The sequence below is a fragment of the Protopterus annectens genome, chromosome 2.part0 (genome assembly GCF_019279795.1).
Source record: "Protopterus annectens isolate FY-2018-M chromosome 2.part0, PAN1.0, whole genome shotgun sequence".
NCBI classification, from domain to species: Eukaryota; Metazoa; Chordata; order Ceratodontiformes; family Protopteridae; genus Protopterus; species Protopterus annectens.
This window is the reverse complement of record NC_056728.1, coordinates 1,704,894,427-1,704,921,733: the sequence shown is the minus strand read 5'-3', so window position 1 is coordinate 1,704,921,733 and position 27,307 is coordinate 1,704,894,427. Positions and strand designations below refer to the sequence as shown.

Genomic DNA, 27,307 nt, shown 5'->3' with positions numbered 1-27,307 from the left:
TAAATCATCTACCTCCATAATTACTTTTTCAATTATTTTATCATCATAACCCCTTTCAATAAACCTCATTTTCAGTTCTTCTACTTCCCTCCTATATCCATCTTCCATAGGATTAAGTCTGGACGCTCTCATAAACTGTCCTTTCAGTACATTGTTAAATATGTGTTGGGGATGCATACTGTGCCTGTGAAGTAGTGTGTTCCTGTAACATAACTTTCTATGAATAGAGGTATTGAGGAGTCCATTATCCAACTTAAACACATCAACATCCAAGTATGTACACACACACACACACACACACACACACACACACACACACACACACACACACACACACACACACACACACCTCACCTCCATGACTGTCATATCTCAAAGAAAAGAGTACTTTCCATGACATGGCAATCTGACTTTGGTCAGTCATTCAGAGTCCTGTCATTTTAGTTACCATTTCATGGAAACTGCAATTAAGCAAATTACCAGTTAGAACTTTAATGATATATAGCTGTGTAGTCTAAAATGAATTGTGCAATATAGATAAAAATGGTTCAGCATATTTTTTTTTTAAACTGCAAAAAAATGTTCAGTGGTTTTCGCATCATGTTTGTCCAAACTGCATTTTCCACGATTTACAGCTAATATGTATAATTTTTGTTTACTAGAATTTACAAACCTAAAAGAGGAAAAAAATATTGATAAAAAAGAAAACTTTTTTCATATTTATTGTTCATTTTGAAAGGCAGACATGATGAAAATTTGTTTAATAAGTGGAATATTAGGTATATGATAAAAAATATGCTTTGAGGCAGAAAGGATGCGGATGAAAAATGAGGTCTATTTTAGGACTTCTGATTTACAAAAAATAAATTAGTTTGTAAATATGTATACATAACTTTGTAACTGTACATATGACTATTATTATGTAAGTACAAGGAACATTTAATAAGGTACCCCTTCGTGTCACAGACAGAGGTTCTCTGGTTTGATTCTTGGCTGGAGTGCCTTCTAAGTGCAGTCTGCATGTCTTCCCTGTGTTTTACGTGAGCCTTTTCTAGCTTTTTTTTTTTTTTACAAAGACATACAATAGACAGTTCAGTGAATCTAAATTTCCCCTATTTGTGAGTGTGACACTGAAGAAAGGGCTGGCAATTTACGTGCATTCCCTACTTGTCTAGTAAACTCTGTGGATGGTAGCAATTGTTCACAGGTTTACTACAACAGTCAGATGTTACTCAAACATGGATGGATGGAGTCTGTGTTAAAGGGCCATGAGATCTTTTACATTCATTTGCACTACCACCAACTCAGGTAGACCTGACCTTGGTTTAAACAGCCCACCTGAAGAATTGCACTTCAGGAGTGCACGCCCCAACCCCTATGCCATACTATGGTGTCAGTGCTGACAAATTAATGCAAACACCTGATGTGGGAACAGAATCCACATCCTTATACTCTTTCAGCATCACGTGTGAGTATGCTGGCTGATGAGCTACTGACAAGGTCTAAAAGAATCAACCCCCACCCTCCTAGACTGGCAAGGTGATACTGGAAATTTCACATAACTTCATTCTTCCCATCAGTCAAGTTCCTCTTTCCCTTGGAAGAAAAATAGAAGTTATGTTCTTACCATAACGTTCCATGTTAGTTGTCTTCTTCTCGCCTTCTTCTTGCTGGATGGGTTCGGAGCCGACCTCGGCTCCGACTCGGCCACTCTAAAAGCTCGAGAGTTGGTTCCACCGGCTCGAGGCTCCCCTTATATCCCACAATGCTAGGCGAGAGTTACCTCAGATCTCGTTTGTAAGCTAACCCCAGCTTATAATAGTAACAGAATAACTCTAAACAGAGTCCACCTCTAACAACAGGAAGAAAGAAGGGTGACCTACATCCTGATCCAGGAAATATGCAGAGCAGCATATGCCTAAGAAAGAGGTGGTAGAAAGAGAGGTCACGATCACAACTCCTCTAGGTCTGTCCAGGCCAGGGGGAAGGAGGTGGGGCCTTAAGAAGAAGGCGAGAAGAAGACAACTAACATGGAACGTTATGGTAAGAACATAACTTCTATATGTTAAGTTGTCTATCTCGCCTTCATTCTTGCTGGATGGGACCGTCCCTAGCACCTTGTTCCGGGTGGCCTAACGGAACAGACTCCTGAGAACAGTGGAACCAAAATTAGCTCTATGCCTAGAAGCTAAATCCAACTTATAATGAGAAATAAAAGTGTGAGGAGTAGCCCAAGTAGCCGCTGCACAAATGGTGTCAATAGGCAGTCTGTCTTGGAAGGCTAAAGAAGTAGCCAAAGCTCTGGTGGAATGGGCTTTAGGTTTATTAGGCAATTTTGTTGTCTAATTTCATATACCAGGGAAATCAAAGATGTTAGCCATCTGGATAATGATACCTTTGAAACTGAAAGTCCCTTTCTGCTTTCCGCATAGGAGACAAACAGCTGATCAGATTTTCTGAATTGTTTTGTTCTATCCAAGTAGTACCTCAATTGACGATGAACATCCAGGCAGTGTAATTTTTGTTCAGACCTATTGGAATACTCTGGAAAAAAGACAGGAGGTCAATGCTTTGGTTTAGATTTGATGTCGAGACCACCTTAGGCAAAAAGGACGGGTTAGTTCGTAAGGATACTCTGTCCTTATGAAACAAAAGATAAGGAGGACGACAACTGAGTGCTTGAAGCTCTGAAACTCTTCTAGCTGATGTAATAGCTACCAGAAAAGAGTTTTCCATGATAACAATTTTAAGGAACAGGAAGCTGCAGGTTCGAAAGGGGGAAGAATCAAAGAAGCAAGAACTAAATTTAGGTCCCAAGGAGGAGGAGGATTTCTTATAGGAGGTCTGAGAAGAAAAACTCCTTTCAAAAAGGCTTTGCAGAGTTTGTGGGACATTAGGGCAGATTCAGAAATACCCACATGAAAGTTGGAAATAGCTGCCAATTGAACTTTAAGTGTAGAGGAAATGAACCTGCATGGAAGAGTTCAGCTAGAAAATCAAGGACTAGTTGGATGGAAGCGGTGAAAGGATCTATGTCCTTTCCTTGAGCCCAATATGTGAAACGTTTCCACTTACTCAAATAAATCTTCCTAGTGGAAGATTTATGGGAAGCTATCAATATATCTCTAACAGAGTGAGATAATTGAGGAAGCCTGGCTAAGGTTGGAACTGGAGGAACCAAGCAGTGAGGTTCAGAGAGGGGAGGGAGCGATGAAACTGACCCGACTGATGGATCAAAAGATCTGGAACTAGGTCCAGATTCCACGGTCGCTCCAAGAGAAAACGATGTAGAAAGGGGAACCACACTTGTCGAGGCCAGTAAGGAGCAATGAGGATCAATGAGGCCTTCTGAGCGATAGCTTTCTGAATTACTTGAGAGATCAGTGGGAAAGGAGGAAATGCATACAGAAGACCCCGGGGCCAAACTTGGACTAGAGCGTCTCTGCTGGGTTGGCCTGGTAAAGGGAACAGAGGGAAATATTCTCGGCACTTGCTGCTTTGGGGAGTAGCAAAAAGATCGCAGCAAGGCTGACCCCACTTGAGAAAAATTTCTCTCACTACAGAGTCTTTCAGAGACCACTCGTGAGGCATGAGAATAGCTCTGCTCAACTTGTCCGCAATATGATTGGACTTCCCGGGGATGTGCGTTGCTATCAGAAAACGCTGAGAAGAAATCGCCCATTGCCACAGTCTGAGTACTTCTCGACACAGGGGATATGATCTGGTTCCGCCCTGTTTGTTGATGTACCACACTACAGACATATTGTCTGTCTGGATTGCAATTGTTCCCAAGGGAAGAGAGTCTTGAAGGGCTTGCAACGCTAAAAGCACTGCTCTCATCTCCAGAACATTTATGTGCAAGTGGCATTCGTTTGGTTGCCATGTGCCCTGGACTGTCCTGCCCTGATAATGCCCCCCCCACCCGATCAGGGAGGCATCCGTTGTCAGTGTAGCAACCGGAGGAGGTGGAACAAAAGGTCTTCGCGACAGGAGATGGGGGGAAGACATCCACCACATGAGATGCTTTTTGCACGCCTGCGTGATCACAATGGTGTGAGACATTGGAAGTTCCTGGTATGACCATTGAGTAAAGCATCCACTGAAGGATCCGCATGTGGTATCTGGCTAATGGAAGGAGAGGTATGGCCGCAGCCATAATTCCCAACACCTTTAGAACTAACCTGGCTTTGATTCTGTTGTTGTTGAGAAGGAGTGATACCAATTTGTGAATGTCTGATATCCTTTGATGTGTTAGCCTTGCAGACATGTTTATCGTATCTAGGTTTGCGCCTATGTAGGTAATAGTACGACAAGGCGACAAAACAGACTTTTCGCAATTTATTGAAATACCCAGTTTTTGACAAACGCGAAAAGTATAATCTCTGGCCATCAGAAGGAGATGCTTGGTGGGAGCTGTGAGGAGCCAGTCGTCCAAATATGGAAACACCTGGAATCCTTGTCGTCTCAGGTGAGAAGCTACCACTGCCATGCATTTGGTAAACACCCGGGGGGCAGTGGTGAGACCAAAGGGCAGGGCCCTGAACTGAAAATGACTGGTTCCCAGCCTGAAGCGGAGGAATCTTCTGGAGCGTCTGTTCATTTTTATGTGATAGTACGCATCCCGAAGGTCTATAGAGCACATCCAGTTTCCTTTGCCCAAAAGGGAAGGATGGATTGCAGCGTGACCATCCGAAATCTTGTTTTCTTGACTGATTTGTTCAAGACACTGAGATCCAATATCGGTCTCCAGTCCCCTGTTTTCTTTGGAACTAAAAAAAACCTTGAGTAGATTCCGGATCCTTGTTGGCCTGCTGGCACTGGCTGAATTGCTCTTTTTGCAAGCAGTTTTGAAATTTCCAAAGCTGCTAGATCCCTTTGAGCGGGTGGAACATCTGGAAGGGATTTTTTTGACTGATTTGGAAAGCGAAGAAAGGGAATAGAATAGCCTTCGGAAATGATGGACTGTACCCACTTGTCTTGAGTCAGGGATAGCCAGGCTTCTGGGTACAGTGACAATCTTCCCCCGACTGCCTCCGAAGATGGGCAGTCGGGCAACACCTCAGGGATGCTGAAAGGGCTTGTCAGGGAAGGCTTCCCGATTGCCCTGGTTCTGCGGACCCCCCCTGCCCCTAGGGCGACGTCTACCATTGTTATTCCCACCTCTGCCTTTGGTAGGAAAAGCGACTCTGTCGTCAGGCGAAGTCCCTTGAGATTGTTTACGGAACCACATCTTTCCACCCTTCTGGCCTTTGGGGTAAGGCCTGGAAGGAGTCGAAAACGGACTCCGGCGGCAGAAAGGGTCTTGCCATCAGACTCGCACCTAGTCAGGGTTTCTTTCACTTGAGGACCAAAGAGATGATCCATCAAAGGGAGTTCGTGAAAGACGTCTTGAAAGGGTCCAAAAATTGCATAGCCGCATCCAGGCGTGCCTACGTAAGGCCACCCCTGTCCCTGCGGCTCTGCTCGCTCCATCAGCGGCGTAAGAAAGGAGGCGCATGGAGGAGTTGGATATGGAATTAAGGGTAGCCAGCTGCGTGTTCATCTTTTCTTGGAAACCCGCAGCTGTAGGATCCTTTAACATTTCACTCGCTTCCTTGATCAAGTCCCTCTGTAGGCAGTAAAATGGCACAGGTAGTTCAGCGAACGCATGGTAAATGTCGCTGAGGAGAACATCCGCTTCCCGTACCTATCCATGGACCTAGATTCCTTGTTAGGTGGATGGACAGGTACTGAAGGATCAGCTAGTTCCTTCTTTGTGGCAGCAGCTACCACCATAGCATCCACAGAAACTCCTTTTGTTAGAAATTGTTTGTCTGCTGGAGCTGTTATGAACTTAGAAGGTCTCCTGGGAGTGGGGTCCACTGAATCAGGGGCCGTCCATGCCTTCTTAGCAACCACCTGCATGAGGGGGTCGAAGGGGGACACCCAGGAGGTGGAAGGACGAGAGCCAACGCCTCAAGATACACAGATTCGTCCTCCGAAGGGTTGAGGGCTGGCCAATTTCCCCTCTGTTTCAGGATCTCCAGAATGTCTGCAAATGAGACATCTTCAGAAGGGGAACGGGGGGAACCCTCAGAATCATCCAAATCTGTGTCTGACGTGATGGACTCAGGTGAGTCAATGTGTTTCCTCTTACACTTCCTTTTCCGAGGGGGCTCTTCTGCCAAATCAGGAGAGGCCTCGGAAGAGGATGAAATCCCCACAGCGGGTTCCTGAGGAGCTGCCTCTCTGCGGTCCGGGATGAGGGAGTGAGTCGACTTACCCTGAGGCACCATAGAGGGAGGGGCGGACGGAGCCGACTGTGGAGTAGAGCCAGGCTCTAACACACTCCACATGACCTCGAATGCACCCCTGTCAGGCAGAGCCAAAGGTCCCCGCTCCGAGGAGCTAAGAACCCCTCGGCACCGACAGTGATGGCTCTGAGGCCGATGTCGAGCCGAACTCACCAGCGCCGAAGCCCGAGAGGAGAGGGGGTCAGACAAGGGTCCGATGCCACTCACCCCTCGAGCCGACGAGGAAGTCCGGCGCCGAGATTCTTCCAAAGAAGAAAGCGGAGCCGGCAGCGGGCGAAGACAATTGTATCGGCTCCGACGTAATCACAGTCTCAGTTCCGACACGACCCGGCTCCGAACTCAAGAGAGTCGAAGGAGGAAATTGTTGATGGACCGGGGCAGGCATCGACTGATGAGTCGGGCTCTGAAGCATCTGGGCCAGTGCCTCGGACTTAAGTAGTCGACTCACTACCCTCTGAAGGTCATGATCCGACAGCCTCGATGACCTAGAGGAGTGAGACCTTTGGCTCCGTTCAGACAGAAGGGGAGATCCTGGAGCCGAATGAACGGAGCCAAGAGATGGTGACCTGGACCTCTTCCTAGTTGTCGGCTCCGAAGGTCTGGTCGGAGCCGACACGGGAACTTCTATAACCTCGGCTCCGGCCGGAGCCGAGGGAGCCACAGAAACTGTGGACTGAGACTTATCGGCTCCAGCCGGAGCCGATAAAGGCAAAGGTTGAGAAACCTGAGGTCTCGACTCAGTTGCCGGAGCCGAAGACCTAGATGCCTTAGAGGGCTTCCCTGTTGAAACAGACAGGGAATCCTCTGGCTTGAGTAAGCCTCTAAGAATTAATTTATTCTTTCTTTCCTGCAGGACCCTGGGGCTGAAGCCATGGCACACAGCACAGGAGTCCTGCAGGTGCAAAGGCCCCAGGCAATAGACACAAGAAGTGTGAGCGTCTGTCGGAGACATTTTCTGACAGCACGCATCACACTTCTTGAATCCGGACACCTTTGCTTCTTTAGACATTTTGTCTGAACAGGTGTACACAAACACGCACACAAACACACTAGTAATACCCAGTTAGATTAATACAATAAAAGTAGTAATACTAATAATTTAAAGTACAAAAACTACTTTAAACACACACACTCCGCTAGGGAAGAAAAGGCCTATAGGCCCAAGGGAAGAACCAAAGGTTCTTGGGGAAAGAAATGGAAATTTTTTTTTTTTTTTTTTTGGGTAGGGAATAAAATTTTTCTAACCTACACTAACTAAGAAAAATATTAAATTAAAAGGGGTTTTTAAAGACTAATTTTCACAAGAAAATAGTACTCACCAGGAACCGGTAGAAACAACCAACCTCGAAGCTGTAGCGGCAAACGAGATCTGAGGTAACTCTCGCCTAGCATTGTGGGATATAAGGGGAGCCTCGAGCCGGTGGAACCAACTCTCGAGCTTTTAGAGTGGCCGAGTCGGAGCCGAGGTCGGCTCCGAACCCATCCAGCAAGAATGAAGGCGAGATAGACAACTTAACATCCTCTTTTTTTGCCTTCTATTCCAAGTTTCTAAGACTGACAGACTGTAAAAATTCCTCCAGCAAAGAATGCCATGTAGAAGGATTAACCAGGGAAAGCCCAAGCAACTCTATGATGCGGCTTCCTCTGTGATGTCCAGAAAATGAAAGTAATACAACCAGGTCCATTTTCCACTACCTACAGGACTGAAGGCCAACAGGACTAAGACAGCTCAGTATCTAAAACTTTCCCAAGGTTATCCAACTCCTTGTTGTTACCCACAATTCTGTGTACAGAAGGAATCTTCTCTAGATTCTTTAGCTTAAAGAGGGCACAGCCAAGAAAGTGAAGAAATTGAGAAGGGGAAAAATCCAGACAAAAAAATGTAAGAAATGGAGGGAGGGCTCACAGAGGAAGATGGGCACCAGCTTATACATCTATCATTATGGCAGCAAAAATAGTAATAGCCTCTGCATGCACTCAGACATGTAGGGCACAAATTGTTTTTTTTTTTTTTTACAGTGTCAGTGGCTCAACAGGTAACGCACTCCCCTTTGGTGCTGGAAGATCAGAAGGCATAGAGTTCTATTCCTACCTAGGAAAGTGGATACATTTTCTAATACTGATACAGTGCAGTATTGGGGATGTTGCACTCCTGAGTGTGCCGCCCTTCTGATGAAATATTAAACTGAGGTCTCATTTGCCTGAGATGGTAGTAGCTCAGGCAGATACATAAAAATCCCACAGCACTGGAAAAAAAGAGCAGGTTCTTTTTACTTTTTGTGTCTGGCATGGTAGCACAGTGGTAAGATCTTTGCCCTATACCTCCAGGATTTGTGGTTCAAACCAGGCTTTCAGCCACTGTTTGTGTACAGTGTGCATGTTTACTTGACAGTTAGCATAGAGGATTAAGGCTATGAGCTGTTAACGAATTTCCTCCTTTAGCCAAAGGTTTGATTCCTTCAGCCTTCATTTGCCTAATGTGTGGCTCTGAGCAAGTCGCTTAACCAGAACATGCTCTGAGGTAAATTGAGAAATTGGGCTAGGCTCCTCAATGGCCTTCTGGACTGTATGACTAATAACTACGAATAAAATACAAAATTTATAAATCTATGGCAAGTAACACAGATTTTATAGGTGAAAGAAACAGGACAGAGTCCAAAGCATAATCTTCTGGGTGGATCATAGCAATGATTAACTCTAAACAGCACATCCCCAAGAAGCAACAGTATTCAAATCCAGCTGACCTTTAAATGTCTCACACAGACAGGAGACTATACTAACACTCAGCAAGCCTGTGGCATACAGTGATAAAGTCCTGACTACTGCACAGGCACTCAAGCTTAATTAGCAGCTGAGGTGACATGATGGGGCTGGCGGGGAGGATTGGCAGTGCCTATCCTGAGGGGAGGGACATGTCTCCTTGGTCAGCTATGCCTGCCACTCCAGTGTCATGGGATGTAGGTGTCATGAAAACAGAAAGCAGGGGCCAATATGGAGAGGAGTGTGGACTACAATTGCCCAAGGTGATGAGGGTAGTTCCTGTCCTAAGCTGTGAAGGAGCAGGTATGAATGGATGCGATACGAGTGCTGGTAGTGCAAGTGGTGATGTGGGTGCGCACCTCACCACCAGGGCAGAAGTTAGAGCCATCATAAAAAAAATGCTTTCATTGCCAGAATTGCCAATGACCGCTTAAGGCTCACAGATACCTGCCCAGATAATGACCCATCCTTGCACACATTTTCACCTTGGTGGATCAGTGGACGATTCTCACCCTAAGGGAATGATTGGGCATGTGTGCTACTAAGACAGTTCAATGATTAGTGAAAACGAAAAGATAAAAAAAGAAAGAAAAGCAGACTGATACTCAAAAACATGACAGCAGAGGATTTGCAAATGTTATAAAACAGCAAGGGCCAATCCACATTACACTAACCGAGTGACAGCTAAGTGGCTCAGAGATTTATAGTGCCCTTGCATGTAATGTGGGCACTATTAAAGAATAACTTTAGCTCAGTGGATCAATGCAAGACCAATGGACAGCTTAAAGGCTGTAAGCTTTTAAACTCCAAAAAAGATCATGCTGCATGTAAGATAAGGTAGAGATTCGGCAACAGAACACCTCTAGAATGAAGGGAAACCTAGTAGGTTAGTGCTGAAACAGCCAGATGCAATTTGGCCAAAACAGTCCAGCAGCTTTTCAGGTGGCAATAGCCTTGGGTGCAATGTAAAGTAGATCAGTGTCCTCAAAAATTAAGAGGAATCATATTACAATGGAGAAAATGGATTAAAAGGATCAAGTAAAACGGAATCCAGCAGCATGACAGCAATGGGAGTCAGCCTGGGCTCAAGTGCAGGGTAAGGCATAAGACCAGCAGGAGATCTCAAAAACAGAGAGGAATCCTAGAAGGGAGTGGCTAACAGCTAAAAGTCATTAAGCAATCCATAACACAAGTTGACAGAAACAGAGTCAGCCTGGGGATGACCACCAAGTTGGTAAACCTCTAATTTTACACGAAGGAAAATAAAGTATAGATTACCCTGACAGATTTCCAATGAAGCCCTTACTGTCCAAACCCTCTTCCAAATCAACTAAGCCATTAATCACTTTAGAAACTAAAGGAAAGGTGAAACATCCAAAATGCCTTTATCTTTAGAACTTAAATACAAGAGTTAACTATCCAATAACTCAACTACTACAAGAACACATCATGTCCCTCAGAGGAAAGGTAGAAGAACACAGCATAAGGGTTTTAGAATTAACGTGTTAAGCCAGAAAAATGCTCAAGAATAATCTACATTTGGGAACCTGTACAGTAGGGTACAAAGAAAAAACAGACAGCTGTTAAACCCCAAAGCTTCTAAAGTTATACAGCTCACAGTGCAAAAGTTATACAGCTCACAGTGCAAAAGCTATACCATAAGTACAGGGAAGTACATGGCAAAGACTGGAAACAACCAAAAGACCAAGTACAAAAGGGAAATTAAAAAGATAAAGTTATGTTCCTGAATGTACTGTAAAGGATGCCACAGAGAATAACTAGTTAATGTCTGGGCATAAAATGAAAGGTGCATTGCTAGAGAAAATCTTGAACACAAAAAGCAGGATTAATGCGGAAGGCAAACATGTCTAGTCAGAGGAGAGACTGAAAGGAACATACTGCAAGATCCAAAGCTCTAAATAACACTCTGGCCAAAACAAGTATACGAGTGAGTTAGGGGGTGGGCATGCCAAGCATGACCTAAATTGCTCTACCACGGATCAATGAAAGTTTGGGAAACAGATGCTTTATGTAGCAAAAGTGAGTGCCATGCAGATAGAGAGAGAAGTACAAGGCATCTCAAAATATAAGCAGACAAGGAATCTGTCGTGACTGACCTTACATAAAGAGCAATTAAGGGATAAATAGGCAAGTAGGTTTCACCCCAGTGTGTGCTCTTTAATAGGGCTCCTGAAGGAAGTAAGGTACAAACAGAGGCCCTGAAAGAAGGAAATGAAGAACAAATTATAACAGCATATTAGAAACTAGCATGGGTTAGTCTTAGTAGGCTATCTCCTGAAGTATTAGGACTAAACTCCTCTGAGACTGAAAAGAATATAATGCCAGAGATGCATGGCAAGGCCAGGAATCCATTGGGTTAGTGTGGAGCACCATGAGACATAGGCAGTATGACGTCCCTAAAGGAGTAAAAGTAGTAACAAGAACTAGTAGTCTAGAATCTCAAAGACTTTAGATAATGGAGTGTTAACCTAAGCATGCAGATCACATGACAGTGCTGTTTTAGCAAACTGTTGAATTATAAGTGATCAATGAGATAATGAGGAGTTGAGAGGATTACCACCACTAAAAGGATGCCATCAGCTTCAAGATCTCCTCCAAAGGAAGAGTCAACTTACTGTATGCTCTTCAATTTTTCAGAAAGAGGTGTCTTATGGTCCTCCAAGTCCCCTTCTCAGAGCAGAGATATGAGGGTAGCCCTTCACCTCTCCTTAGCTCCAGGATGGTTAAGACCCATGGTCAATGCACGTGCTTTGGCTCATGTGGCCAACAGGCAAATGCCTGATATTGAATGCCAGGAAACTGGCATCCAGGGACATGTCCACAATAGGTGGTGTGGGAAGCAGAAAGGCCTTTGCAGGGTCTACTACCAGCATCAATTAACTTGTGTTCCCTAAAGGAAGCTTCTGCACCCAAGAGAGCTGAGCTCATTAGTCATCAAAACAGTTGTCCAACATTCACAAGCTGGGCCTGAGTTGTGAGCCTTCCTAGTTAGGAAGAGTATAGTCAACCTTCTTAGGCCTGGACTACTAAGGCCTGCTCAGAGGAAGTCTGGTAGAAAGAGCCTTCTCCCAGACTGACACCATCAAAAATAATGCAGTAGACTGAATGTATTGCACCCCACTGATGTAGGTTGCTTACAAGCAAGTTCTGAATTCTCGACTATAGGATGGGCATGGATGACACCTCAAGACATACCTTCCCCAAGGTCGTTACAGGGGTGAAACTTTCAGACTTTTCACCCATTGCCAGCTTAGAGGGCTGGCACAAACCTGACCCCTGAAAAAAAGGGAGCTAGCAGCATAACTGAGTTCACTGCAAGGACCGGTGCATCTCCAGGAAGATAAGACCCATGTCTGCCTTTAACATCATTCTCCTTCTGTCAATGCTCTGGCATTATCATAGGACTGCAAGAGGGGCTCACCTTTAGATGCTGTGCTAGGTACTCTAAGTGGCCATCATCTTGAAACATGTCAGTCAAGGCTGCCGCTTTTCCTTTCTAAGTCATCAGATGGTTGGATTAAAATGCTGGCACCTAACATCAGTCAATGAACAAATCAAACACGTTTTCTAAGCAATACCATCAGTGATGGTGTATCTTGGTTAATGATCTGTTGGCTATAAGAACACTCCTGCATGCTTGTATTTTATAGGCAATAAACACTGAAACTTTCCAAATGCGAATGACATGATTCAAATTTGAAGTGTGCATGTCACAGAAAAATATTTAAGAGCACAAACACGGAGTATGGTCTCCTAGACCATGGAGTTCATACGGACCTTCTACTGTAGGTTCAAATAGTTACAGACAGTACTGGCTGGGATTGCAAAAATAAGTATTAGCCCACTGCAGAGGTCTCCTGACAGCAGCTCTCACTGTTCTTCTGAGAATAAGTGCAGGCTTCTATAACTAGCAAACAAGCTGAAGCCAGCAACCAAAAGATCAGAACTTGCAGAAATCAAGCTTGGATTTCAGGCTGCAAAATATGTTACTGCTGCTAAGTGGATCTGAAAAGTTCAAAATGGTGGATGTCAGTTACAACTCTGATATGCAGCAGGTAGCTACAAAAAATATAGAAGCACTTTTTTCCGGTTTACATCCTGACTTGGATTCAGGCAGCTGGATATTCAGACTGGCTGCTAATTTCTCCTTGCACTAACCCATTAATTGATCTACTGTTATGACCAATCATTTTACTTTAAATACTCCCCTACCCTGATCATCCTTTCACCCCTGATGAAAACTCACTTACCAATCCATGATGTTAGTGGACACCGCTGCAGAGAATCCAAGCATGTTGAAGCTGATCTCAGTCACTGTGCAGAGAGCAAGACCTCCCATTACAGGCAGCAATGCCAAGTTCACCCAAAGTCCTTTGAAAGAAAAGAAAAAAGGCAATTAAACCTTAATTCAGTCCATTCTTTTTTTTTTTTTTTTTTTTTTTTTTTTTTTTTTTTTAACACAAAGCAGCATTTCCTTCCACCAGTGAATAAGTTTAATTCTAACATTTGTTTCATCATTACAGTCATAAGCTGGGTTAATTAAAATGCTTCTATTGAAGGCTTGTGTGAAGTGCTCTTTATAAAAGCAGACCTTCAAATTTCCTAACAACATTGACGGGGGTTGTAGGTGAAAAATACTGAGCCACTGGTGGTATCACATGTGCCATCACCTCCACCACCAGCATCTTAATGTCAAAGTCCAGGACAATGTGATGCGAACAAACAGAGAAGAAAAAAAGTCTAGGGATAAAAAAAAACATGCACTCCCTTGTCAAACACTGCAAAGTGACATCCTGTTCTACACTTGGAAGGTGAATGCTCCAACAGTATTGAAACCAGAATTCTAGTGACCTCTGAGAGACAGCAAACATCTGTACTTGGGGATGCTTAACCACTTCTTGTAGCCCAACTAATTTATGACCCAAAGAAAGCTGACCTCCCCCTGGCTCTTCTCCACTCTCCTTTCCTCTTTAGATCACCTTTCTTGCCCATTTGTTTCTCCCTATGCTTTCCATAATCAGGGTCAGACTTGGAAGACAAGGAAACCACCTATTTTCTTTATCCTAGCTTGGCTTGACCTCAAGGCAACCTCTGAGGAATATGTCCTTTTTGGTGCCAGACAGAGTGCCCTCTTTGCACTGCACTAAAAATAGCCTACTTTCTTGTCCTTAACAGTTCTGGCATCAAACAAATCACAAATCTAGCAGGCAACATCAGAATGTTCCTTCTCAAAGCATACAATACACAAGGTATGCATTTGTCTTGGGAAGGTATTTTCTTACCATATTCACACTTTTTAAATGTCTTATCCCACAGAACCAAAAACGACCAGGTATCTAAGTCTTGGCAGCTCTTTATTATTAAAACCACTGTTAAGCAATTTCATCTGTAAAAGACATCTTCAAACCATGAATGAATCAAAGAAACAGAGACTCACTGACGTGATTCATTAAATGACACACCCACAAAACAATCACAAGTGAGCATAGTGAAAAAGTCCGCCAAAATATTTACAGGGACGTAGCCAAAACACTGTAGATCACATAGCATGTTGAACACACTAAACAAATACAGACACAGCAAGCAAGATATAAAGATATACAAGTTATAGTCTAGCAGCATGCATCAATTTGTATGAGATGGAAATAGCTTCGTTAAGACCTGGATAATTTGCAGCATCTAAATGGAGCTGCCAGAACATCTGTCGATGTAAAGGCTGATTCTGCCAGCCCCCTGAATATATAGCAGAATCAATCTGTTCAAGCACCATGAATTTAAATTTACTAAACCCAACACATACAAAAGCATGTCTAGCAAGTGCACTCTTGTTATCAATTCTAGTAATGCTATACTGGTGTTAGTAAATTCTTTTATTAAGTGCATTCTTAGCCCTACCAATGTAAAAGGTAGAACAGGAGGAGCACCACGCCAAATACACAACTCTCACAATACAACAGTTAAATTTCCCTTGTGGAGTCACTCTCAATATTTTTTCAGGTAGCGCACCCCTTAAATCAGTGTTAATACAGGGACACTGGTGGCAACAGCCACATTTAGATGTCATGAAGAAATTACTCTGAGATGTTTTGATTGGTTTGCCTTAGATGCTCTTCATGTTGGGTTTATTCTTGAAGATAAAGGTAGGGGGGACCTTAAAAAAAAAACCTTTGAATCATTATCCACTGAAGAACAGACCAGTTTTAGGTAGAATTTTGTGTATGTCATTCAGATCTAATGAAGATTGCAAAACCATATTGGAGATCAGAACTCGTACCTTTCTCACAAGTGTTGAGCTTGTAATTCTCCAAACCTTTCCTGATAATAAGGACTTAATACACTATCCCTTTCCTGTAGAATTTGATTGTAAAAATCTTTCACTAATGAAGTTGAATAACCACCATCAAGAAACATAGATTTTAACTTGTCAAAGTGTTGGATACATCTATTGTCAGAGGTTAAGCGAGATACCCTGACAAACTGATTCTTTGCAATTCCCTTCTTTTGCGGCAAGGGGTGGCAACTAGTGAACTGTGGGAAAGTATTACAGAAAGTATTTTTTTCTGCAGATGGAGGTTGTAAATACCCAGTCAACATCCTTGGTAATCTCAATGTCAAGAATGATGGTGCGGTAGATCCATATGCATGTGTATATACCTTTAAGAAGCTATACAAGGGCTTGCACCAGAGTACAAGTACTGAGCACGTGTGAGCCTGACTGCCATTTTATAGTTAGCTGTCGAGATGTGAACATGCATGGATGTAAGCTCTGTCAACTAGTTTGTTCGTATTTAGAGATGCTGCTATCCATCCTGATGTGTTTCTGTATGTTAGTATCTAAACGAAGCCCCCAGCCTACTCATTATTTGTATTAGAGATCAACGAGCGACAGTGCAGTCCCTGTTCACACTGTGTGTGGACTTTAAAAACAAAGTAGCAGACTCCAATTGTGCAATAAATTCACAAAACTGAGAAATGGCCGTAAAAAGACTTTGGATGTCACGTTGCCAAAAGATACTCCTTGTTGCACTCTATGCTCTTTAGTTTATCCAGTAGGTCCCAGGAGTCCAGAATGATGTGGGAAAACTTAATGAAAAGTGATTTAAGCTTTCGATCAGTAAACTTGGCCATTGGCTCAGTGACAGAGCCCGCCGCAAAGGTGGATCAGAAAGGTTAGAATGAATTTTCGGTATCCTAAAAATTTTGGCGATGACAGGATGGTGGACTTTCAGAAAAATCAAACAATCAGGGTTATAGTATCAAACAGCAAACATTTGTCTCAAAAGACGTTAATTGCCCTGTAAACAATATCAGTTTCATTGATTAACATAGCACAATGCTGTAAACACAATCATCACTGAGCAATCTGCGCATACGGCCAGTGCAGTCAACCCAGTCCATAATTACCAATCCCCCACCTTTGTCATGTTTCATACACCCGATATTTGTGTCATGTTGTACAAGATTACTCTGTCATCCTTAGGTAAGTTATAGAAACTGTGCTTTCTCTTGTTATCCAGCAAGCCTCTTATCTCTCGTTCCCATGACTTCTTAAATACATTTAACACTGGATGAAGGGGGGGGGGGACTGGTCTCACTTTTCCTTTTAAAATAACTGGCAGAGGTGTCTGGAGTTGATACATCCCGAAGAAAATGAGGAAATTTAATTTTCTAGTGAAAAGTTTCAAATCCACATTAGCCCTGCCCAAGGGTGTAAAACTGAAACCCTTCAAGAATAAATTATGTTGCTCTGGCCCAATGTACAAATCAGTAAAATTATAAATATTAAAACTGTAATAAGAAAATGCCCATACATGCACGTCTTTGGCCTTCTTCAAAAAGAACCTTGACTATTGGATGGGAGAGAGGAAATTCACCCCGGGGATCACGTCAGTCGCCTTTGCTAGACAAGGATCCAGGGAAGTAAATATTTTGGGAAGAAATAGTCAGGGAAATTGTTATGGCTAGGCTTGTATAGGCCCTAGGACCAGATAGCCTAGTACCAATCTATGAACCTATAAGATGAAACAGACACAATACCAGAGGTATGAGAAGAAAAACCAGTGTTCACAAAACTGTCAAAATTCACCATCTCTTGAATTGATTTGCATGTCGATTCTAGTTTCCCCGTTTTTTTTTGCTCTTCGTCCGATAACCAGGATTGTTGGATGCTGTTGGGGCTCCCCTGTGCTTGTTTGCTAACTGCTTTGATCTCCTGAGAAAAGTTTGCTATAAAGTGGACTCCATTTCATGAGAAAGTTCCTGTTCATAAAATCCATCTGTAGTAGGTACAGAATAGTTGTTGACATGGGACATATTAGGATACACAGTTTTATTGTGATAATCATTGTCCTGTGTTAATTTTTTGTCATTTCTACATTTAATGCATGTCAACTTGGTGTCAGTTTGCTGGAAAACATTAAAATTAAATTTAAGTTTAGGAAAGTCAAGGTCTGCAGTAATAGAAACCACCAGTTTAGAGATTTCTTCCTTATAGTGGAACATCAGTCTCTCATTCTTCTTAATGACAAGGCGGGTTAGTTCAAGGCCAGTCTTCTCAAACAGATCCAAAAGTTCCATGTGAAAAGGGGAATTCTCCTCCACATCCTGGAGATGTTTCCCTAGTCGTATGTTGCCACTTAATACTTTCTTCCGGGAAATAACTGTCCAGCTGTAATGACTTATATTTATATAAAGATTTATGAAGTACTTGAATTTGCTCTTGTAAGGGTAAGAAACCCTCATTTGTTCCCTTTCAGTGGAAAAGTCAAGCATATCCAGCGATTTTAGAAACATTCCCAGTTGGACTGAAGTCACATTGGGAAACAGAATGCACATTAATGAAGCTGTATCGTTACCTTGTGTTGACCCTTGTGAAGCCAGAAATTTTGTTAGACCAGGCTCTATAGGCAAATTGGCAGCATAACTTGTTTCCGCCATCAAACTGGTAAAGAGCTTGTGTTAAGTGTTGTATAAGAAGAGGAAGGTTATCCGTAGAACCAGAGGAATTCACATTGGGGGTGTCCAAAAACAGCTGATCCAAACAACTGTTCCTGCAAGTCAAAAGAAGATGATTTAATTTCCACATTTCGTTTAGGGATGCATCAACTCGACACCTCTGCCAGTTATTTTAAAAGGAAAAGTGAGGCCAATCCCCCCTTCAGCTAGTGTTAAATGTATTTGAGAAGTCATTGGAATGAGAGATAAGAGGCTTGCTGGATAACAAGAGAAAGCACGGTTTCTATAACTTATCAAGGGATGACAGAGTAATCTTGTACAACATGACACATGGCAAAAATATCACGTATATGAAACCCGAGAAAGGTTGGGGACTGGTAATTATGGACTGGGTTGACTACACTGGCCATATGCACAGATTGCTCAATGATGACTGTTTACAGCATTGTGTCAGCCAATGAAATTAATATTGCTTATAGGGCAATTAACGTCTTTTTGGATGAGCTTTTGCTATTTGACACTGTACTCCTGTGGTTAAGTGTACCATCCCGTCACCCCCAAAATCTTCAAGATAACAAATATTCATCCTAATCTTTTTGATCTACCTTTAAGGCCTATTCTTGCTGCGGGGGGATCTATCACTGAGCCAATGGCCAAGTTTGCTCATCAGAAGCTTAAATCACTTTTCATTAAGTTTTCCCACATCATTCAGGACTCCTGGGACCTACCGGAAGAGCAAAGAGTGCAACAAGTAGTATCGTTTGGCAACGTGACATCCAAAGTCTTTTTACGGCCATTTCTCATGAAAAAGGGCTTGACGGATTTTAAGGAATAATATCCAAATTTGGTTCCTTATCAAATACCGATGTGTTCTTGGGTCCAGGATTTTATGGAACTGGTCTTAGGTAACAACTTCCTTGTCTTTGATGATGAATATTACAAGCCGCATGTGACCCTATTTTTGACAGTGCAGTTTTGCTAAGATGGGAAATTGAAGCCATTTTCAAGTTGGAACCTTTTTGTACATTGCGTTGGTTATTTCCGTTATCTGGATGATATACTTGTTGTGTGGTCTGATGATGAAGTACAGTTTCCTGATTTTGCTGCATAACTGTGTCAACTTCTTCGTTTTTAATGTTCACACACAGTCTGAACATGGATCGCACAAATTTTCTTGATATTGAGATTACCAAAGATATTGACAGGGTATTTACAACCTCCATCTACACAAAGCCTACTTTTCTGAATACTTTCCTGCATTTCACTAGTTGCTACCTGTTGCATCAAAAGTAGGGGGTGGTAAAGAGTCAATTTATCACAGTATCTCACTTAACCTCTGATGACATTATATGTATCCAACACTTTGATAAGTTAAACTCTGTTTCTTGACAGTGGTTATCCAGTTTCATTGGTGGGAGATTTTTACAATTAAGTTTTACAGGAAATGATGGTGTGCATGCTCCTGTTATTGGGAAGAGTTTGGAGAATTACAGGCTCAACACTTGTGAGAACGGTATGACTGAGTTCTGATTTAAACCACAGTTTCTGTCATTATTCCAATATGGCTTTGCATTATTCATTAGATGTGAAAGACATACAGAAAATACCACATATATCTTTATATCTTGCTTGCTGTGTCTGCATTTGTTTAGTATGTTCAACAAGGTATGCAATGCGCTATGTCCCTTTAAATATTTTGGTAGACTTTCACTATACTTACTTGCGATTGTTTTTGTGTGGGGGTGTGCCATCATTTGAACTTTTTAGTGAGTCTGTTTCTTTGATTCATTCATGGTTCTGAAGATGTCTTTTACAGACAAAAGTGCTTAACTATGGTTTTAATAATAGAGAGTTCTCGAGTCTTAGCTACCTGGTCGTTTATGGTTCTATTTGATAATCTAAGTTCCAATTCCAGGATTTCTGCACATATTTTTTTTATTCAATGTCTTATCCCATTCACTGATCATCATCAAAGTAAGTAGAAACCATAATATCAGCCAGTAATTTAGACTCTCCTAAAATAACTGCTTAGCTTATTATTGTGCTGCCACAGAACAGTGCCAGCTACCAAAGACTTGGTTCAACCTCAAGAAAAAGGCACCTAAATGCACATAAACTTTATGGAAGAGAATAAACTTGATGCCTACAAAACAGATGTTATCTGCACCTGGCAGCTAAAACTACTTAAAAGTGCAAAGAAAGTCAAATACATGATACAAAACTCTTAGCACTCAATATGTGTCAAGACGCAGACGGGGAGGAGAACTACAAACTCACAGAAATTACAGAAAAGTCAATGGAATAAACTAACCTGAATGCAAAAAATCTCCAGTTCAATGTTCTCATTAATACAGTCAGGCCCTCCAGCAACAGGAATACCACAACTCCAGATAAATTATCCACAAAATCTAGCTTGAGGCTATTTTCCCGATGCTAGCTCTAACCACCATGAAGGAAATCAACAGAGGAAAGAGGCCAAGCAAACCACTGTGGTTACAGAGAAGGAGTCTGAAGCATGAAAAGTCATTTGTGAGGTCTGTATTGCCTGGACAGACAAAAGTTGAACCAATCAACAAAAATGTACCACCAATCAGTCAATAAGGATACACCTGATCGTTTTGGAATGAATAATTATGTGAGATGTGCATTATAAAAGCAGGTCTTCAAGATTTCATGGAGTGCAGGCAATTTATTTTTAATACTGTCCACAGGCACTAGGCTAGAGCCACCAACTTTTGTAACATGACATCCAGTGAGGAGTACAGGTGCCAGCAGCACCTATGTCACTACTGTAACTGCATACATGCACCACCCCACTACTATACTTCTCTTCAATCCTTTTCTGAGCAAACCCAAAGCATGGAAACTCCACACAGTAATTCCACACCCGAAACTGCAGGGAAGGCAAACTTTGCCATGTTTTAAGTCTTTGCTGTTTGCCAAGTGCATTCTTCTCAGCAACTGCAAAGTACCCAGAATCACTTCATTTTGCAGTACATGTGGAGTGATGTGTATTGGTAGCACATTTAAGTACACTGGAAAACATTTTTTTTTTAATTAGCCCTCTTACTCCTACTATTATTGGAACGGTTTTATTTTTTATTTTACATTTCTCTAACCTTGTTGCACACCCTAGTATTTTATGACTCTCTCACAGTAAGCAGGGCACTACAATTGCTAGATGTAGTTATTTCAATTAATGATAGTGTTGTCCTTTAACTACCATCTCTCTCTCTTCCTTCTGTTTTCTTAACTGTTGGTACTGGGTGATAGCAAGGAATTACAGATTCTTCATTCTCAATAATGCTTAGTGGTTCACATTTCCAATGCTTCTCATGTCTTTCTATTTATGTTACAGTTTTTATTCAAACACCAATGCAACAGTGATTCAACACTGTTGTGCCTTTCAGTATACAGACCCTTAACTATGAGTATATCACAACCAAGAAGTTCAACTGTTTCTAATTCAGTATTACAGAACCTGCATTTACCTGTAGCTCCCATTTTTATACTACTTGTAAACCACAGTATATGCAAGTACACCATCTTAAGCCAGCATGTTTAGCTATTCTTTTTCTGGTTTAAATTCACTTCTCAGTAACTGTTTAGGTGTCAAATCTAGATCAACATGTAGCTGTTTGAGGAGTTCTTCATACTTGCCACTAGAATTATAGGCTTTCCAGTTAATTTTTTCTTCTGGTCCTGTTCTTTATATTCTTTCTTTTGTTTCTGGCACTTTGCGTTGCTGCCTGATTCTTGTCTAGGTACTTACTAGGCTACTGATCCACAACTATCTTTAGAACCCTAGCTCTGCATTCCCATGGCATTTTTAGCAATCAAGTATGAATAACCCAGATCCAGGCAGAAAATTTACATGTTACCCCTATCCATAAGATCAACATGTAGCTGTTTGAGGAGTTCTTCATACTTGCCACTAGAATTATAGGCTTTCCAGTTAATTTTTTCTTCTGGTCCTGTTCTTTATATTCTTTCTTTTGTTTCTGGCACTTTGCGTTGCTGCCTGATTCTTGTCTAGGTACTTACTAGGCTACTGATCCACGACTATCTTTAGAACCCTAGCTCTGCATTCCCATGGCATTTTTAGCAATCAAGTATGAATAACCAGATCCAGGCAGAAAATTTACATGTTACCCCTATCCATAAGAGACAAGGGTTCTAAAACTAAGGGTGAATTTGTGGTTTCCCAGCCATTCGCCCAGATTATGTTTGAACAGAGTAAGGGAAATGCTCTGCTTTATGTGGAGAGGAAGAAGATTCCAAATAAGTGGTAACCTATGTAATACATGCACATCCCTCCAGCTTGTTCTATTGATGTTGCAGAAAACATTAGGATCCCTTCAGAAGGTGCTTATGGCACTCATGGGCTTGCAGGCATGAAGTAAAAGTGAGAGGCTAGGGGACAGAGTTTGCTGAGGCTCTGTACATGAGGCAGAGATCGTCCCTTGATAGCCTGTATGACACAGAGAAGAGGGACAATGAACTGAGACCATCAATTTATGATTTGGGCACTTAACATTCTTGGTGAGAAAGCACTGTGGCTGTTAAAGTTCTGTTAAGTGTTTGGAGAGGTACATACCGAAGGGGGCATTATATTCTATGATCTGCCCAGTAAGTGCTGAATACAGTGTTATAATCTCAACCCTGGACCTAGACACCATACCCTTACTATTAATTTGCTCAGTGAAAAAGGACTTTCTTACTATAGTGGATACATGATGACTGAAGGGCAGTTTGTTGTTCACGTTGGTTCTTAACCACCAGATAGATTTTTAGGTGTGTGTTGTTGATGTGATAGTTACAGGTGACGTTATGTTTGCTGAAGGCTATTATACATGTTTTTGGCATTTAGTTTTAGCCCATAGTTATACCACCAACTATTTGCTTAGGAAAGACCCTCTTGGAGGATATTATTGTCCTCTGGATCTTTTATATCATCATCAAATTTACAGTCATTTGCATAACTGGTTCAGTCACAAACCCTTAAGATTAGTTTTGACCTCCGAGCATTAAATGCTGAAGAGGAGTGGCACAGGCACTGAACTCTGGGGTAAACCACTAAAGGCAGGTCTTTTGGATGTGGTGCAGCCACCTACCCTGATTTCCTTGGTTCTATTTGTTAGCCAGTTTGCTATCCAATGAGTTACACAGGGATTAAAATTTAGATGGGAGAGTTTATCAACAATGGCCAAGTTGGCCAAGTGTGGGATGGTGTTGAACACCTTTACAAGGTCTAGATATGCAGCACATATGGATTTTCCCTTCTCTATTGCTTCAGTAACCTCTTCAAAGTTGTTGACCAGGTTAAGCTGGCAGGATCTGCTCTAGACAAAACTGAACTGGCTTGGGTCAGAGTTTGTAGTTTTTGTTGTATCATTATTTTCATAATGATTCTCTCCATAGCCTTACAGATGACACTGGTCAGATTTATAGGTCTATAATTATGCAGGCCCATTGACAACTCACCTTTGTGCAGGGATATGACTGTTGCTGTCCCTCAATTCGTCTGGCACAAAACCTGTTAGGAGGCTGGTACTGAACAGACTCTTCAGGGGGTCTGACAGATCCCATTTCAGACTGGCCAGAAGGGCAACCTGCTACATTATCTGGCCCCACAGATGCAGCATTCTTGGCCTTGGAAAGTGCTCTGAAGACTTGTTCTTGAGAGACTTGAGAGGGGAGAGAGTAGATGTGATTTGGGAATATATGGTGAGATGTGGGTGAAGTTAGAGCTAAATTTATCAGCTAGTAGACTGGCTATGTCCTCAGGGTCTGAGCATGGAATACCATTTACTATTAGTTTCGTGCAGTGCTGGGCATGGTTTCTAACATAGTTAAAGAAGGCTTTATGGTTGCTATTCATCTCGGTGGCTACTTTCATCACATATCTAGCTATGGTTGATTTGACTGGGGATTGGAGTTCCTTGTTAAGTTTACAAGAGCATCTTTACATCTTGAGTTTTACATTTACTATTGCATGAAAACAAGTTTTTTTTTTGTTACTGTAGTTTTTTTTAATATATGGGTTTCACCAGTGGTTTATTTTTAATGTATGCATTGGATTTACTTTGGAGAGGGAGAGAAGCATTTGTGCAGCTATTCACATCTGCATAGAATTTGGCAGTAAAGTATTCTGCATACGCAGTGGGGTCATAGGATTGGAGGGGATGTTAAATTTAGACAGAGCACCACTTAGTTTTAGTAGATTACCTTTACATAATCTCGGAGTACAGACATATTTGAAGATGATGGCTTCAGTCGCTTGGTGAGTGTAACTGATTTATGGTTCTATTTGACTAGGGAGGAAGCTACAACTGGTTGGGAACAGTTTTCCATACTGGTGAGAACCAAATACAAGATTTTATTTTCCCTAGTTGGGGTGTAGACTATCTAAACCTGAGTTTGCATTTATGAAGTCCTGAAATCTCTAGTCATACACATTAAGGGATGTACAAGTCACCCAGTTGATGGATAGGTAGATGAAGTCCCCTACAAGGACAGTGTTTGGCCTTATGCTCAGGGACTCCATACTAGTCAGGTAGGAAATATGGGCCAAGGGGTGCACAGAGCTGGTCCTATAGTTTATGATCTGATTAGAAGTTTTACTACTGTTACGTTAGATGTGGAGAAGTTTTCTGTCTTTGTCCCATATAATGAGCCTGGAGGTGAGATTTATGTTTTACAAATAGACACTACCACCTTTGGTGCCTTTGTCTAGTGCAGTGGGCCTGAACATGTGATAAGTGTTGAACCCCCATACTGATGGGATGCTGTAAATGGTCATAAACCACTTCTAGTTGAAGATGCACATACTGGTGCATTACAGGGTAAGAAGTACATGTAGGGAGTTGAGTTTTTCGTTGAAGCTCCTCAGTGTGGAGCAGCAATACCTTTTCTGAAATGCTTCTGCAAAACTAAGCAGATAAGTCATCTTAAACTTGTTTTTTTCATGGTTAAGAGCTTTAGCTATGTTTGGATCTGATGAGGTCAACAATTATGTATGTAGTCTCAAGACTGCAGACAAACAGTTTTGAGGAGGCTCATACCGAGGCCCTTCTGACCAAGGTGATATATAATCTTATCATACACTGATTTGCACGTATTTAAAAAGCATGAAGCATTTTTCTTGCTTGCTTGTCCAACTGATCTAATGCTTTCTGCGATCTGTCAATCACACCAAAGCTGTTAGTCAGAACAGAATGGGCAATTTGATTTATACATAATATCAAGGCAGCTTTCAATACTAGAGTTAGTCTTCTGAAGTATTCCTTATTAAACTTTGTTCTCATAGGTTCATAGGTTCATACTAGGCTATCTGCCCAAGGGCATTTACAAGCCTAGCCCATAGTTTTGTGGCTTACGCCACCCCTTTAGTATGGGGAACTATACCCATTATTTTGCTGTGCCTCTGTTGAGCAGTGACACTGAGGTAATCCCTGGGGTATATCTGCGATCTCCCATCCATTGGTCAAGATTTCTCTTGAACAAGGCCAGCGAGGTGCTCTGCCTCACATATACCGGGATCTCATTTGTTTATGTTTTATTACCAACTCTTCTCTCTTTCCAAATTATATACACCATTATGTCACAGGCTGATATTTTCTTGGTGTTACAGCTTGTCTGATACAAATGTTACTTTTGCTCATTTATTAAGACCAAAAGTCATTTTATATCATCAGAGAACATTTTAACTTAATAAAAGTGTTTTCAGTTGCTTGAGTAATGAGCTGTACAGTTTTAAATCTTCCACAAAAAAAAAAAAAAAAAAAAAAAAAAATAGATGACATGTCTTTGAATAAGGCTGGATTCTGGGAGTTCAGCTATTATCATAGCCTAATCTATTAAGTATGGGCTAAGGGCAAGATTAAACAGCAATAGTGACAAAACTAAGCTTGGAATATCCCTTTTTTATCCCCTTTATTACTGCTGGAATAATAACTTGCCCTTCAACACGACTTGGATGTAAAAAGGTTTGCCACTGTCTCAATATCTGCTATGCAACTGCTCAATGTAGATGTTATCTCGTACATCTGTAGGCATTCCATAATACATGAGTGTGGGACACTTCCCACAGTAAGGAAAGCAAGACTTGCACCACAGGCATCAGGACTGCTCAAAAGATCAGTCTTCACACATTGCACAAAACTCTACCTCTCCTTTCCATCATGCATCACTTACCTTACTCTCCATTTTTTGTTTGCCAAGCTTTGTGTTGATTAGCACAGAAAACTGTTCCAGACTACCTCATTTTTTAGGCTACTTCATTTAAAATTTTCAAGACTCTAAATGTAACTTTTTTTTACTTTTTCCTTCTGCTTGCTTTTATTCTAAGAATTTACTTCTGATCATGCTATCATGTCAGAAAGATTTTTCATTTACTTATTTGCTCAAAATTTTAATTTTTGATAATAAAATAATAACACATGGTACGAGTCTAAACAACTAGTAATAATGGGAAAAAAAACTATTTACAATATATACAAAGGCCTGAAAGAGAACTGGAACAAAATTGTCCTAGATGAAAAACGAAGTAAATACAGAATGATCTATTTTTATCTATTTTTTTTTTTGTATTCTGTCTTGCAACTTTCAAACCTGGCATTCTGTCTGCAGTGGGACTAAGAGCTATTCCACCCACCAACAGGTAAACTTGCTGCTTACACTGAAGAAAGCCTACAATAATTCCCACTACACTTTCCATGCACAATTTAACCACGTAACATCATTTAAAGCTTCAGGTACATTTATATTACCGGAGGGTTTAATGGCTGCCAGATCTGACTTCTCAGTTCTGTGACCCATCTAGCTCCTCCAAAGATACCACTTCAGAACAATCTTTAGACTCTTTTTCAGAAAAGGGATCTATATATTCTGCCCTTCTTAAAATCAAGATGATTAAATGTGTTATTTCCATAAAGGTTATTCCTAGTATTACTCATGCTACTTCCATTACAATGTCAGAACCATTTAGCACAACTCTAAAGACTACTGTTCACGAAGAAATCACTTAAAATGCAGTTCAAGTTGTACAGTCTTAAATTTCTGAAGTTAACATGGTTGGTTCCTTCTTGGACTATAGGCTCCAGGCTGAATATGCCACTGGATACACCACGTCCCTTCACTCTTCCAACTTTTATAGACTACAGTGAGTTGGCAGAGGTGACTCTAAACACCCAGGTAAGATTTCCAGGTCCACTTTTTGTATACCCTCTAACCTGAGGCACCAGATATCATTCTCTTTCCCACTCTGGCTCTTGTGG

General features: G+C 41.7%; 1 protein-coding gene across 1 annotated transcript in view; it reads right to left on the bottom strand.

Moving 5' to 3' along the window:
* The window catches only part of LOC122793585 (solute carrier family 35 member E2A-like), a gene marked incomplete in the record, with an annotated part of 983,710 nt that overhangs the window by 237,310 nt on the left and 719,093 nt on the right, over nt 1–27,307 (bottom strand). Inside the window, 1 exon segment of the mRNA XM_044061755.1 lies at nt 13,325–13,445. Coding sequence (XP_043917690.1) covers nt 13,325–13,445 — 121 coding nt within the window.